Consider the following 16,419-nt stretch of genomic DNA (forward strand, 5'->3'; position numbering starts at 1 on the left):
ATAGAGAAATCCTAACATGGATCATTTTAGAAGTTGTGAGGAATCCAACTGCAATACATCCAAGAGTTAATGAGATTAGCTTTGCATTCTATCAATAAAATGTATAAAACAATGAACATGTGGCATATGCTTAAACATTGACAATGTAGATCAGTAGCACCTCATTTATGGATGATGACTTGAGTTGCACAAACCCTTGTCAAGGCTGCCTAGATCCTGGTTTTAGATGCAATGGTGCAATACAACTCCAACAATACGAACAATAATCCTGATCATCACCAACCAAGTTCATAATGTAGAAGTTTAGTTCTCATGCCAACATAGTGTTACAAGATCTATTGTCTACCTTCTACTGATTTTGGTTCTTCATTCACAATGTATTAGGAATTTAACTGAATCAAGAAGCTTCCAACTACCTTCATTCCATAGTAAAAAGAAAGCCAGATTGTGTGAATGCTAGCCATCTAGTTGCACTGCTGAAGCAAGTCATGAATTGGCCTTCAGAAGTGTCTCTAGGCTTTATAATATTTGGAACTAAACTCAGGGGCCACATATCCAATTCTGACTACAGTTTCAAGTTTATTTAGGCACTGCTATTCTATACACATCCCTTATGTCACATTTTGTAAAAGGATTTTGTCAACATATAACAAGTATTAGAAATGGATGCCTATTTTTTCTACACAGCGTATGTTCAGTAACATAGACATTTTTCCAAACACATGTCCTACATTTAATGTGCAGGTCTTATGTCACAAATTTAAAATATGCAGAGTACAAGTTGTAGACACTTTAAATTGACCCATCATTAACATCGCTGATTATTCCTTTATATTAATTAAATAATTTTAATTATTTAATTAATCTAATTTTGTTCTTCTAAATTAATATTTTTCATATTTCATAAACTAATTATTCAATTTCCTTTTAATCATTTAATCAATTAACCATTCCTCATTTAAAATTAATTAAATAATTTTATTATTTATCTAATTGTGATTATTTACCTTAATTAAATGATTTTTATTATTTAATTAAGTTCAATTTCTATTTTCCCATAATTAAATATTTTCTTCAAATTATTTAATTATGTCCTCCAAATTAAATAAATTTCATAAATTTATTTATTTTAATTTCCCTCCATTTCGAACAAATCAAATCCCCCCTAAATTCAAATTCATTTAATTTCTTATTAATTTGTATGTCATTTGGCATTTTCAAAAATCTGAATGCAAATTAAATTGAATTTCATGCTAATTTCCTATAGTACATGCTAAAATTATAACTGCCATTGACGTCCAGTCAACACTCAATCAGTCTTTTCTGACTAACCAGTTAAATCTCAATCACCTTTTTCTGACTGATCAATTAATCCAGTCATTTGATCAATCAAATCAGTCTATTGATCAATCGATTCTGTTAACTATCCAATCAAATTTCTTGACTGATCCATCAATTCCATTCAACTCCCAATCAAATTAGTTATCTCCTCAACCAAGTTAGTTCATCTAACAATCAGATTCAATCGGCAAGAGTGATTCTCTCTCACCAACTGGTCACATGAAATCTTAATCGTCAATCGAATCAGTTCTCAAATCAATCTCAGCCATCCAAATCATTTCTCTAGAATTTATAAATTGAACATCAATTCCCTTTTTTTGATATCCACTCTCTTCGAATTTTTGTGTTGTTATTTTGCAAGTTTCCAAGCGTGACTTTGAGAGCCAACGTACCACAAGGAGCAGAAGAGCAATAGGAGTCTTGATGCTTGTGATCAGCAATGGATTCCATTTGAATCAATTAATTTAATTGTTGATTTCAGCATTATTCTTATTGTGTTGTATTCGAAATTTGTTAATTGGATTAGGTTTAGTGGTTGCCTAATTAATTCTGATTAACAATTATGATTTCCCGCTTACACAAGTGTCATGACAAACAAATGGAAACAAATTTCATGCCGGAAAATGCGTAGCAGACTTGCACAATGTGATATAATTCAAGTTTAAACACTTATTTTCCCTCTAGAATGCTGAAATGATGAGACACCCATTAGCTGCAAGCTCTCAAAAGAACTCAAAAGAGTCCTGGAGCATGCACTTCGCCTTGAAATGCTGATCCACAAAGTACTATACAATTCTCTTAGTTTATACTCATTGTCTTTTCAACCTATGCAATACCATTTAAGATCTTTTGCAAGAATGTTTTATCATTTTCCCCTACAGATTCTCCCCACAATCCCTGGATTAGAGCGGCAGGAAGGAGTTCTGTCTTGGGAATTTTAAAACCATTTAATTCTATTTGCAATGAATTGGAGGACACGATAATTGTTTGTCACTTGATCGTCTAGCTGGTTCTTATTGGCACCTTGATTGCCCGGTAGGAGCAGACTTTGAATTTGCAAGCCTTGACAACATTAGAGAGGGCCTTCCTAGGATTTTGGAAGAAGGTGAAGTTGTGGAAACTTCTATATGCTCAAGTAGAGTAACTGATATTGAGTTGTTGTAACCACTCATGACATATTATTGGAGAACGGACAACTGTGCTTCTGTTAGAAATTTCATCCTTGCCTAGAATAGTATCTTTCCCTGTTTATTTAATGTTGTATTGGGTTTTGGCATTCTCTTTTCAATGTTATCATTTGTTAGCCCCATTTAAAAGTCAGGTTGTAACAATTTAAATCCTGAATTAAATAACTTACTTGACTCTACCAAAATATAAAACTAGCAGAATTAAACCATATCACTGACTGTAATGCCCCTGCCCAAACTTTAAGACTCTAAACGAAAAATTGTTTTATGCACATATATTTCCGTGGGCCTTGAAAGAATGTTAATCACTGATCATCAATTACAGAAGATAGGCGGCGGTAGATCCAAGCACGACTAATATCTATAATGTAGTGAAGGACAGCAAGGTTGTGGGATTAGTTATACACCTATGATTTTCCCAAATAAAAGATTAAATGATAATTAACAATAAAAAGGCCAAAGGGAATATGAAGGGTTATGACTATTTGTAGTGTTCTCTTCCTAATTTGCCCTAAAATCATAATTGCAACAAATTTAGGGTTAGGGTTACAACTTACATCTTACTGAATAAATATTTCTTCAATTTTGCAATCCTGAATTTGAATCTTGTAATCACAACATGACAATATATTCAAAATATATATATATATATATGCTAAGTAAATCAATCATAATCGTAGATTACTAATAATACTACTAAGCATATTAGAGTTTGGAGGAAGAGAGATGATCGACTAATATCTATAATGTAGTGAAGGACAGCAAGGTTGTGGGATTAGTCATACACCTATGATTTTCCCAAATAAAAGATTAAATGATAATTAACAATAAAAAGGCCAAAGGGAATATGAAGGGTTATGACTATTTGTAGTGTTCTCTTCCTAATTTGCCCTAAAATCACAATTGCAACAAATTTAGGGTTAGGGTTACAACTTACATCTTACTGAATAAATATTTCTTCAATTTTGCAATCCTGAATTTGAATCTTGTAATCACAACATGACAATATATTCAAAATATATATATATATATATATGCTAAGTAAATCAATCATAATCGTAGATTACTAATAATACTACTAAGCATATTAGAGTTTGGAGGAAGAGAGATGATGGGTTCGCTCAAAGCCATTTCTCCACCAAGCCCAAGGGGATGTCTACCACAACCCTCTTGCTTGCTTGGCAGCTTGTACTTGTTTTCACCTCATGTCTCATCTTCTTGAAGACACATGCTCTCTTGCAGGATTGGGGGGAGGTTGTAAGGGGGTTACTTGACTCTGTAAGTGCTCTCTTTGTCCTTGGCTGCAATGGTCCTACTAGGATGGCCTCTTTATGGGCCTGCTCGCCACCCACATCTTACTCCTCAGGCCTTATCCCACAAGAGGGTTTTCAGACAATCAAGCACACCTTATTTTCTATAGGAACTTACACTTAAGCATTATCTATTATGCATAAGCAACAAGTGATTGTAAGAAGGATACTGTTGAGGAAGGCAGATCTGATATAGTATTAGTCTGTCGTACTATGCCTGATCTGAAAATGAATTCACTTTGGTTTATATGCAGTTCAACCTCTATCAGTCGATCCTGGACTGAATTATTGTTATGCTGAATGCTTCGATCTTCCTTGGCAAATGTATTTATTTACTGACTGTGCTTGGAATCTGATTCTGCCTGAGAGATTTGATGGTGATCCTCTTCCATTAGTTGCTGACTCATTTTATATCTTCATATCTCATTGAGAAGACACATCTCTTTGGAAAGAGAGATGCATTCAAATGGTGTCTCCTCATTGCTGTCTTATTATTCGAATCAGATCTGCACATCTGATTATTCATTACAATGCTTATTTTCTATTCCCCAAGTTTATCTTTCTTGGATGTATTCCTCAAATGAAATCTTCTCCCCTTTATATATTCCTATGTGAGGGAGAGTCGCACTTCTTCATCATATCTGCCCTTTGCAAGGGTCATAACCTTTAATAATTATCACCCTTTGAAAGAGTTACAGCCCTTCATCATTTCTACCCATTCCTTTCTACTTCCATTAATCCCTCCTTGTTTCACATGCTTCCTTCTTTCTTCTTCCTCCCCCATCCTCATTTTAAATGAGGTTCTCTTCTCCCTTTTATATCTCATGTTTGAGGGAGTCACAACTTTTCATTTCATGCCTTGACCATTCATTAAACTTAAATTTTTTTAATACATTTTAATTTTAATCTTTTTTTTTTTATTCTTTTGTATTTTAATTTTATTATAATTATTTATAAATAAATCCTATTGAAAGAGGGGACATTACACTATTGAAGAGAAAGGGGTATATAAGGAAGATAGATCGAGAGGAAGGAGGCAGCAATTCAAAAGATATATCTTTTATGTTTCTTATAAAGTATGAATTAAAGATTCAGCAATCTTGAGGACAAAACCCCTTAAAGATCAGAAAATTCAAGGACAAAAACCTTTAATCTCTTCATCTAGTTAGTGGATAAAAACCCCTAACTTTAGCAGAAACATTTCAAGACATGTAATATTTTCAAATTTATATTAAAGCTTCAAATCTGAAGTTTATAATTATCAAAATTATAGGTTTAAAGTTAAATTAATATTTGTAGTTCATTGTGCAACTATTATTATGAATGTGGAATATTTATTTAAGGCAAAAATAAAGATTTTTTAGAACAGGACATTACAATTGGTATTAGAGAAGCAGTCCTGCCAGCCTTTGGGTCTAAAAATTAGTTGATGCAGTGGAGCTAAAGAGATCAATAGGCCTTGGAGAGAGAAAAGAAAAAACTAGAGGTAGCATTACAAGAGGCTAGCAACTAAATTAAAGGTAGAGGAAAGAATAAAATAGCTGATTGGGAGGTAGAATGAGAGAATGAGCGGAAGGGTTATATGCAAAGACAAGAATAAAGAGAACAATTGCTCCTTTAAACACTTCAAAATATGAATAGTACATAAGTAGGAGATATTATCCACAGCAAGTCAAACTATGATATTGCTATTAGGATTCAACTGTGTAGTTTTTGAGTCAAACTCAATGACGCATGCTTCATGAGTAGTGGTTCACAAGATCCCATCTCTCATGAGAATGAATGATCCACTTAGCACTCATTGCATCTAGGTGATGCTCACAAAGGTGAAGCATTGGGCCGGGAGGTCATTCATCCTAGAACTACTCCAACTCAAGCGCATTTAACCTTGGACATTTAACCACGGAGTTTCGTCCAAGTTTAAACACACTTAGCTTGCAACCCAATTTGCAAAACCTTCAGCAAGTATTGTGCCTTATGAACCATTCATTATAGAGCCCCTACTTATAAATTGTTGTGCCTTAAGAACTATTCATTATACATTAACTCAAGCATGCTTAACCACAGAGTTTTTTCCAAGGTTAAACAGTAAGTCATGCCAGTTATGGTTACTTTGGTTTGCGTTCAATGCTTGGCTTTCGTTTTACGTTGTATCTGTTAGATATACCACATACCTGTTTTCAATCAATGAATTCACCAGTAGTGCAGAATTGGTTTGTTACTGGAATGCCAGAAGTTGACTAGCTTCCCACTATTTAAAAAATGTGGAAAGTTAGAAAGCTTGTCATGGTGAGTTGTATCTAGTCTTTATAATCCCCAAGTTTTACTAAAATTTAGGGATGTTTTGCCAAAGTTTAGGATCTGGCAAACTTCCACCATGAGAAGCATGCTTTTCTCTTTTACTGATTTGGAAAACTAGGATGATTTAGCCCTAGACAAAGAGGAAATCCACAAGTTCTCTTCTTTTTATGGTTTTCAACACTCTAATTACTGTATCAAAAACTTTCCAAACTGTTATGTATAAAGAATAACTATTCAAATGTATTCCTTATTTTCAGACCATGTTCTAATGTTGTCCTTAACATGAACCCAATTTGATTCTCAATACGATCCATCATTCACTCGTGTTTTTAACAGTTTGGTCACTCTGCACTTTATGGTTTCTCTTCAACTTTGTCTTTTGCTCTTGAATAATTTCTTTAGTCATATTACCTTTCCTTACTGCTTGAGATCTTTAAGTTGCTTCAAAAAGTTTCAGAAATATAATTTCCTTGGGAGGTGTTGGGATTGCCATTGTCTTTTCTTATACCACATACTAAGATTTGTAAACACAGTTTATGCTTGAAATTATCCCCTTGTCATTACAACACAGCCTCACCACACATGCATCAGATTTATGGGCCTTATTATTGCAGTGAAAGGGATATGAACTTGGGTTACACTAGTACAGGTAACTACCATTGATAATACATCACAATCCCCTGGAGCTTAAAATTTTTGTTTGTAATATTTTATTATGAATCTTTCTTTACCATAAGTTGAGAAAACACTTTTCTTTGGTCAGAGGCTGTATACTATTAGGCCCATGTTTCCTGCACCAATCCTTGATACTTGGGGGGCATTTCTAGACATCCTTGATGCATTTTTTTTGAATATAAATATAAAAAAGACGCTTAAGTTCACACAACAGCTATTTTTTTTGCAGCTTATATTTCCATATTTGGAGCTGGATTTAAAGTACTTTGATCTTGGACTGCCGAATCGAGATGCAACCAATGATAAAGTTACTGTGGAAAGTGCTGAGGCCACTCTCAAGTAAGTCTAACTAGGAAAATAATCACAAGTGCCTAATGCTTGCACTTCCTGTTATGAAGTATTTATGATATTGCACCCTATGGAAAATAACATGGTAGATGCCTTGACAGTTAATTATACCAGATCTATAGAATTATCATGCACTTGAGACCCATGCAGTTTCCAATGCATTTTCATTTGTACCATAGACACTCCTATGTGCCTTGAAGCATTTTCAGGTTGAATTTACTAAGAATCAAAGTTGAGTAGTTAGAAGTTACAGTTTATTGCCATCACGTTGATGCTCAATAATTGCAGATACCTTGTAATATTGCATAGCAGTTGATGGAAATGCTTTGGAATCGGCCTCTTCCTGTGTGTAACATGCTTCTTGTTCCATTCCTAAAATGGAATAAGTTTGGAGTGTTAATATGGAAGTGAATAGAATTCAAATGATTATCAATGTTTGATGTCTATGTCACTTTGTATTTGTAGCTTGTGTTTTTTGGTTTTCTTTTTTAACAATTACTGGTATATTCAAGGTTTTGTTTTGTCATGTTAGAAAAGTATAACAACTTAATTTTTCGTAAAATGAATATCTAATGTTTGAATTGTTAGTGCTCCAAGTTTTTGTTTAGAATACTACAATATGATATGAATGTGTTGTTTCGATGATGTTTACAACTTATATTTACAGTGTTGTGATCACTTTGTCCATTCCTAAAAATATTTTCTTGTTTTCCATGTAATTTTGCGTATTATTCATTACATTTTTTATTCTTTCTTAAGCTAGATTGGGGATACTTGTGTATTATGTTTTTCTTTTATCACATGTGTGGCTGCTTTTTTCTAGTTGGTTCTAATTTCAATGTATTGGCACATGGTCTTTATTACCCGAATAACTTTGACATGTTTGACTTAGGAATACTCTTGGCTGATCCATTTGATACTTAGCTTGTAGGTTCCGTTTTGACTAATCCCTATTAATTGGTTTTTGGTTCTATTCCTAGCAGTAAAGAGGGTAATTTGGTATATCTGTTGTACTTTTTTCTCTGCACTATTTTTGACAACTTCTACTTCTAGTATATTCTAGAGGACACAAAGTGGATATGTGCATCAGGGGTATGGTTAGTCCTTACTTCAGATTACACATTTTTACATATCTTGGTTTGGCCTCAACCATTGGTTTATCGAAGGTTCGATTAGTGGTTGTGATAGATAGCATAATTCAAGGAGCCCTTAAAAAAAGGATTTATGAACACTTGGAAGAAGAATAATGGGTAACAAGACCTCAACAATATTGCATCTTGGTATAACTTTCTCAGTCTTGAGAACGTTCTTGGGCCACTATAATATATATATTTTATAACATAGAACTTGTCTAAGTCCTACAACATTCCATGCATTAACTTCTGCAATATAATAAAAACATTCTAATTACCTCAAAGGTGCAATTGTAAAACTACATAATTTCATAGTGAGCAGATGTAGTCTACTATGAGCAATGTTTGTCTGAAGCTTGGATGGTATAAATATAATCATTTTAATGGACAATACTCGGGAACCTTCCTCCACTCTTTGTTGGGCTATAATAAATCTTATTTCATACATTTTAATCAATTTAAGGACAAAACTTGTAAACCTTCTTCCACTCTTTGTTGGGCCATTATTAATCTCAGAGGATTACTCGAAGTAATGGTTTGCCTGGTTGTCTACTTGAGGTGCTTAAGCTGGTTGAGTTGGTTGGTTGTGTGTTTCAGTTGCCTGGTTGGTTGAGTGCTTGGGTACTTGGTTGAGCTGCTTAAGCTTCTTGCTAGTCTGCTTGAGCTGCTTGTGTGTCTTCTTCACCTGGTTGGTTATCTAATTCAGCTGCTTGACTGTTTGGTTAAGCTGCCTAAGTGTTAGCTTGAGCTAGTTTGCTGTCAGCTTAAGCTAATTTGGTGTCCACATCATGTTTTCCTTGCCAATTCAGATGTGTTATGTCATTGGTTATTTTTACCAAAGAGCATGAGTTTATTTAACAAGTGGAGTTGAATTTATTTTCTTTTGGTGTGATTGTGTTTCATGATTTGTTTCAGACTTTATTAACTATTTCATAGCTTGTGATGATGGAATACTGGTATGTACAGGAGTGTTAGTTGCAGGGTTAATTGTGGCAGAATTTTGGATTTTGCCAGCAGTCTCTGTGTAACCACTTTGTTAACACGTTGTGCTATCTGAATGAGCAGTTACTTCTTCACGTTTCTGTTTATGAGATCTGGGCTTGTTGTGTTTAGTTCACATGGCTTTTTTTCTGGATGAAAACACTTTCAGGAAGTACGTTTTTTGTAGTTGTGTCGAAGTTGGGCAGATATGCCCTTGCATCCAAATCGGATGTATGCGTGGTAAACAAAGGGTTGAATCGATAGACTTTCTGACGTCTCTCTTAATCGTGGTTAGAAAAAAAAAACGGTTTCTATAATCATTTTTTTTAGGCTTTAAAAATTTGATATTGAACTTTTCGGTAGAGACTATTTCTTCAATGCTGTGAATCAAATTGAATTACACAACCATAGAATTGCGAAAATTACTTTTTTATCTTGCTTGTGCATTTTTTATCTCTTCTCACATACTGTGTGGACTGATGTGGAGAATTTGGTTCAATTAATCTGCGGAATCGATTTGATATATTCTTTTGCAGAGTCGTTTTTTAAATGAAGTACTTTGGCTTGGCTAATTGAAGAAGTTCTTTTTGATGATTTTTTTTTTGATATGAATGATGAGTCAAGGGTGTGAAGATCTTTAGAAAATGTGTTTGGACTGTTATTTAAAGTATTCGTTGTTTTTTAAAAAAACAGTGAGTGCTATTGAAAAAGATTTGATATGAATTGATAACGTTTTGAAGAACTGGCATTTTTAGAAAAACATTTTGATAAAAAATGTGAGTAGCATGGATTGAGGACTGGGGTATGAAATTGAGAAAGTATTATTGTTGAAAAATAGAGGTTTGGTGTACATGCAGTTTGGTGGAGAAACATAGAAGGAACAATGTTATTGAAAGGAATTCATTTGTATGCTACTGTTGGCATAGAAAATATGAGAATATGGCCGGGTTGAGGGAAGTTATGCTGTTAGTTGTATGGAGCAGTGTGTTGAAGGTGTTTGTGCTATCTGATAAAACAAAGATAATATTCTATCTACTGTAATCTCATATTGGTTGATATCTCTACTACTAGAATTTCAGAAGTAATGTGTGTTTTTGGATTGATATAGAGGTGCTGCGTGCTTAGTGAAAGGTGTTCTTTTCAGTTTCAGAATTTTTGTTTGAGTTGATGTCTAATTTGGAGTTGGGGCTTCGATGAGAGTTGGTGCTCTCTTTGTGAGTTGGTGCTCGTTATTGTAATCTGGGTCGGTGCCCATTTATTTTTCTGAAATCTATTGTGTCGTGGTTTTTTACCTGTAAGGGCTTTCCATAAGAAATTTTTTGTGTTTGCTCTCTGTTTGATCTCTCAAATTTGATTTCATAGTTTGGGAAGTTTTTAAAATACTCACGCATACCCTCCTCTCAGTATTTTCTGTGTGCTTTTCAATTGGTATTGGAGCCAGATACCTTTGGAAACAAAGCTTAAAAGCTTGTAGGTTGATCTGTTAGCACATAATGAATGCACTTGAAGGACTTGCTACAAACAGAGCACCCTTGTTTGATGGCTCTAACTATGCTTTTTGGAGTGTGTGAATGAGAACTTATTTTATGTCACTTGGATTTGATGTCTGGAATAGTGTTGTGTCTGGTTACACAATTCCTTCAATTCCTCCAATGAATGTTGATGAGAAGAAGGAATTCAAACATAATGCAAAAGCTATGAATGCGATATTATGTGGCTTGTCAGAGACTGAATTTGTAAAAGTCATGCATTGCGAAACTGCTCATGACATTTGGGAGAAACTTCAAAAGGCATATAAAGGAGATCATAAAGTTAGAAAGGCTAAACTTCAGTCTCATAGAATGTAGTTTGGAAGTCTTAAAATGCGAGAAGAAGAGAATGTTGCTGCCTAAATTTTTAGAGTTGATGGAGTTGTAAACTCTTTAAAGGGTTTTGGAGAGAAGGTTGAGGATAGTAATGTAGTTCAAAATATCTCAAGGTCTCTCAACTCGTGAGACTTGATGCAAAAGTTTCAACTATTGAGGGGATTGTTGATCTTGACAAAATGATTGTTGACAAGCTCCATGGTATTCTAACTGCCTATGAGATGAGAACAAATATTGATTCCTCATCTAAAAAGGAGACAACTTTAAAGCTTCAAAGAAAGGAAAAGAAAAAGAATATGCGTCAAGTGTTTATTCTGATGGTGAATCTGATTTTGAAGAGGCTCACTTTGTGAAAAAAATAAAAAGAGGTTCTGGAAAATATAAAAACAGGCTGCCTTTAAAGTGCTTTAACTGTGGCAAGAGAGGACATTTTGCAGCCAAATGTCCTTATGAGAAGAATGAGGACAACAACTACGAAAAGAAGTTGAAGTCCAGTTAAAAGAAATACTTTGGTAAGGAAAAAAAGACTCGTAACTTCAAGAGAAGTTTCTACTCTAAGGAGGAAAGCTGTTCTTTGGATGCGAGTGAAGAGGAGTCCTTAAATGATGAGATTCTGTTCATGGCTCTAAAAGAAACTATATTGAAAACCAAGAAGAAGATGACTATTTTGATGAAGAAGAGGAAGAAGTTGATTTTGAGCAAGAGCTGATAAGTGCTCTAAATGAAATGAAGAAGCTAAGAAAAATCAGAGCTTAAAGTTGCTGTTACAAGAAGAAAGTGAAGAAAAATCTAAGAAATCTCAAGCCTTAGAGGATGGAAAAAAGTTGATAGTAGATATGTGTAATGTCCCTACTAGTTATAGATCACTTTCCTGCAAAACAGACTGTTAGAATGCAACAAAATATATATTACTAATCTAATTTGCAATTAAACTTCAATTACTTAATTAAAACAAATCTTAATTCTTAGGTAATAAAAAGGATACGGGTGAAGTATTGGGATATGTCCTTAGGCGGGTTGTAATGCCCATCTTCTTGGAATCAATTATGGTTCCAAGCCTTACCAGGGAAATCGATGGATAATTCGATTCTCGTCTTGGATGTAGCATCTTACATCCAAGCCTACCAAGGAAGATCGTCATATGATCAATTCCTGCCTTGGATGATACATCTTATCATCCAAGTCTACCAGAGAGGACCGGCAAGATCCGTCTCGTCTTGGGTGGGCTTCCTACACCCAAGCCTTTAACATATATGCACGAGTACTCAGTATATACTGCCTACCGGGATTATCATTATCCCGAATTAGGCTAAGGGGATTTTTCCCAATAGCCTCCATCACATAGCCAAATTATTGTTATTCATTAGCACCCAGCATTTCATAACAGTTTACATTTTCATTATCATTTTAATTTATAATTTATGTCTGCCTCTACATACTTCTTAATTACTATTATTGATCCTACATGAACAATTAGATTGCAGATATATACATATACATATATATGTGTGTGTGTGTGTGTGTGTGTGGATACACACATGTACATATATTTATACATATATATGAGACAATATTATGATGATACTATAACTCTGTCAAAGAGATTGGTGACATATCACATATGACAGATCCATCATAAATATATATGTGTGTGTGGGGCACACACGTCCACACACATATATATTCCTGTGGCGTACATGCTAATCTCTCACCTTTTTTGCCGTCTCTGCTGGCGCAGCCTCTGTTCCTCTCCTTTCTCTTTTTCCTTTCCCAACTCCTTAAACACAGACAGTCATAACAATAAACATATTCTTCTTCGTGATATTAACTTAAGAGCTCTTCTGATTTATATTATAATATTTATTTGTTTGATCCAAAGAAACGGGACTCGGACTCGGACCGGACTCGGCAAGGCCAAATCGGACTCGGACTCGGGACTCGGCGTCAGACTCGGCTCCAGACTCGGCTGGACTCGGGAAAGTGAAAAACTCAAAAAATTTAGAGATTTTTTAAGATTTAAAACTTGTTTCATGCACCCTTTATTGAATAAGACACAATAACATCATCAAACTTGGCTCATTTCATTACATAATACATACACAAGTATACATCTATGATCTATCACATAAGCATAAACGCAAATTGTAGCTGAAGGAAATAACAAACATAGATATATAAATATTGTCAAATGTATACAATATTACAAAACTCATGGAATAAAAAATCCATGTCATCATATGATCATCATCAAATGTTCCATACAAATAACAAAGGTAAATACATCTACAAGCCTATGGCGCAGAGGAGTCTGCACCCTCCGGCCCCGACGTCGGCTCCGATGAAGGCCCCGGCCCCCTACGAAGGCGTCTAAGGTAGGTCATAGATGATTGGGCAGCCATAGCCGCTCGTCGTGACACCACGCCATGCTCACCAACATCAGGAACATCTGTGTCACTGTCACCATCTGTGTCACTATCACCATCTGCCTCTGAATCTCCTCTCTCTGCTCGTGCTCTCTGCTCCTCCTCTGCCATGGCTACAGCCTCAACCTCTATATCTACCTGGTCGATCCAATCAGTGTCATCATCACTAAAGACAGCCACAGGATCTGTCTCAATGGCCCACTCTGCCTCAGGATCAACCTTGTTATTCTTTTTATCTCACTTTACTCCTCCTATTTTTGCAAATGAATGAAATGAAAGTCACTTTTAGGTATAAAACAAAAATAACACAAAAAAAACAAGTCAAAAAAACCATTTAAAATTGTTTTTTTTTTAACTTTTCATTGACTTCGCCGCCGGCCGAGTCCCAGGCACGGGACTCGCCGAGTTTGGTGAGTTTGGGCCAAACTCGCCAAACTCGGCGAGTCTGGCGAGTCTGGCTCCTGGACTCGGCAGAGTCCGAGTTCGAGTCCCCAGGACTCGGCGAGGGTGACTCGCACTCGGACTCGCCGAGTCCAGGTGAGTCCAGGCGATATTCGTTTCTCTGGTTTGATCAAATCATTACTTTATATATATATATATATATATATATATATATTATGTATTTATATACTATTACTATTATATTCATCTGTAGAGCATTTCTCCGTTAATATCATAATAATAATAATTATACAATTATCAATATTTCTTTATTTATTATAATTATATTATTATCAGTATTTTGTTTATTATAATTTATTAATATTTTATTCATTAAATTCTGCATAAGAACATTGACAGACTTCATATATTAAGCATACATATTAAGCACATCTCCATGCAGACCACCCTAGAACAAGAATGTTACTGTCTGTAACTTACTATGACTGTCAGAATATACATATACCTCTTTTATTTATATCCCCACGAATTTCCCCAAAGTCTGGTCTATTCACTGTGCATTATGAAATAACTTTGCTGCATATTATTAAATCATACGTGTTACTTAAACATTTCTTTTTGATCCATCCTTCCCTCCTTTCTGTAGTTTCAATCTTCATATATATGCTTTTACATGATGAGACATACCTTTTGATCATTGAAGAGACACATCTTTTATCATCCCGTGCCAATTAAGAAGCGTAACTAATATTTGTATCTTTCTTCATTAGCAATCATTGATATAATCTTTTCATGAGTCGTAACATTGACTAATCCACGTCTTCTTACAATAAATCGTTCCTTTGAAAATAGATGTTAAACAAATCCTTGTCTATTTGTAACTAATTGTTCCTTTGGATAATCAGTCTTTCACTGTTATTATTTTAATGGCAATTAACTTTAAGTAAATTGACTCATATGATGAATCAGACTTATGTATATTTGCTTGTATGTTAATTATGTCTTTGTTAGATTAATTTGAGAAACGGTTGTATAACAAATTGCCATCTTCTGACTAACTTTATATGGATGAAATTGTTCATATCAAGTTAAATATATAAATTGTGTTTACAGTTATGTTTAAAATTTATAATATATAAATTATGTTTATAATATAATATTAATTTATTTTTATTTGAATACTTCAAGAATATTATTAGTAGTTAATATTAATAAATATTAACTAAATAATAATATTTAATAAGTAAATAAATTTCAAATAAGCATCCATTAATAATTATTATATTAATAGTAATAGTAATTGTTTCATTTAGGATATATATAACGATCAAGGACGGGACATGACAATATGAAGGTTCAGATTGAAGAAGCAAAGAGAATAGAAGAAGAAATTAAAAGTCAGCTCAAGGACAAAGAAGAAAATTGTGAGAAGCTTGAAGTTGAAATAGTTTCTCTTAGGAAGTTAAATAAATCTTCAACATTTTTGATTTATGAGAAGATAAATCAAAAAGGTTTTATGTCATTGGATGATCTCTTAGGCTTACAAAACAGTCTACTGATAAAGATGGAGTTGGCCTTGAAGAAGGTGGATGTTCTAAAACTACAAAAGAAGAACAACAGACCTTCAATGGTGATAGCTCAAAGGATTCTCTTCCAAAAATCAGAAATGTAAATGACCTCCTACCTCAAGACAAATACATATGACTAGGTTTAACAACTCTTTCTTTAATGGTTATTGTTATAATTTTAATTATTTTGGTTACAAGGCAATCAATTATAGAGTGTTTGCTAGAAGAGATTTCAGACTCATGAGTAGGAATTCTTTTGCTCCTTGAGAAATTGCAATGTTATATTTTACAAGAGAAACAAAAGAGAAACAAAGGGCAAAGCAAAGGAGAGTACCAAAGTATGGAGGACAAAAGAGAAACAAGTCCTAGAAGAATATTTAATCATGCAAATAGCCCTTCTTGCACAAAATGAGGAGGACATTTGGTTTGTTGATAGTGGCCGCTCCAGACATATGATTGGAGATGAGAATAAGTTCTTGATTCTCAAGAAATCTAATGGAGGCAAAGTAAGGTTTGGAGGTAATAATCAGTGAAGGTGGCAGGTAAAGGAACACTAATGTTGAATGATGGTAAGAAAAAAGTTAAAAATGTCTTGTTTGTAGAAGGACTGAAAGACCATTTGCTGAGTGTAAGCCACTTATGTGATTAGGGACATAGCTTAGTTTTTATTTCAGATTGTTGTAAAATCAGTTAGATGGTGTACACATTGTGGATGCTAGTAGGGCAGCTGACAGTTTGTATATTCTTGATGATGTTAAGATTGAAACATGTTGTTTAAGTTAGTTTGATGAAACATGGTTATGGCATAGGAGATTGAGAACAAAGAAACGGGACTTGAGACTCAGACCTGACTCGGCATAGTGAAAAACTCAAGAAATTTAGAGA

The 16,419-nt window shown here is 34.3% G+C and overlaps 1 protein-coding gene across 1 annotated transcript in view; it reads left to right on the top strand.

Moving 5' to 3' along the window:
- Positions 1-16,419, top strand: part of LOC131076995 (isocitrate dehydrogenase [NADP]) — a 194,499-nt gene that overhangs the window by 1,521 nt on the left and 176,559 nt on the right. The window contains exon 3 of the mRNA XM_058014357.2: positions 7,044-7,153. Coding sequence (XP_057870340.2) covers positions 7,044-7,153 — 110 coding nt within the window. The remainder of the gene's footprint in view (positions 1-7,043; positions 7,154-16,419) is intronic.

Source organism: Cryptomeria japonica, chromosome 6 (genome assembly GCF_030272615.1).
Source record: "Cryptomeria japonica chromosome 6, Sugi_1.0, whole genome shotgun sequence".
In the NCBI taxonomy this organism is placed as follows: Eukaryota; Viridiplantae; Streptophyta; class Pinopsida; order Cupressales; family Cupressaceae; genus Cryptomeria; species Cryptomeria japonica.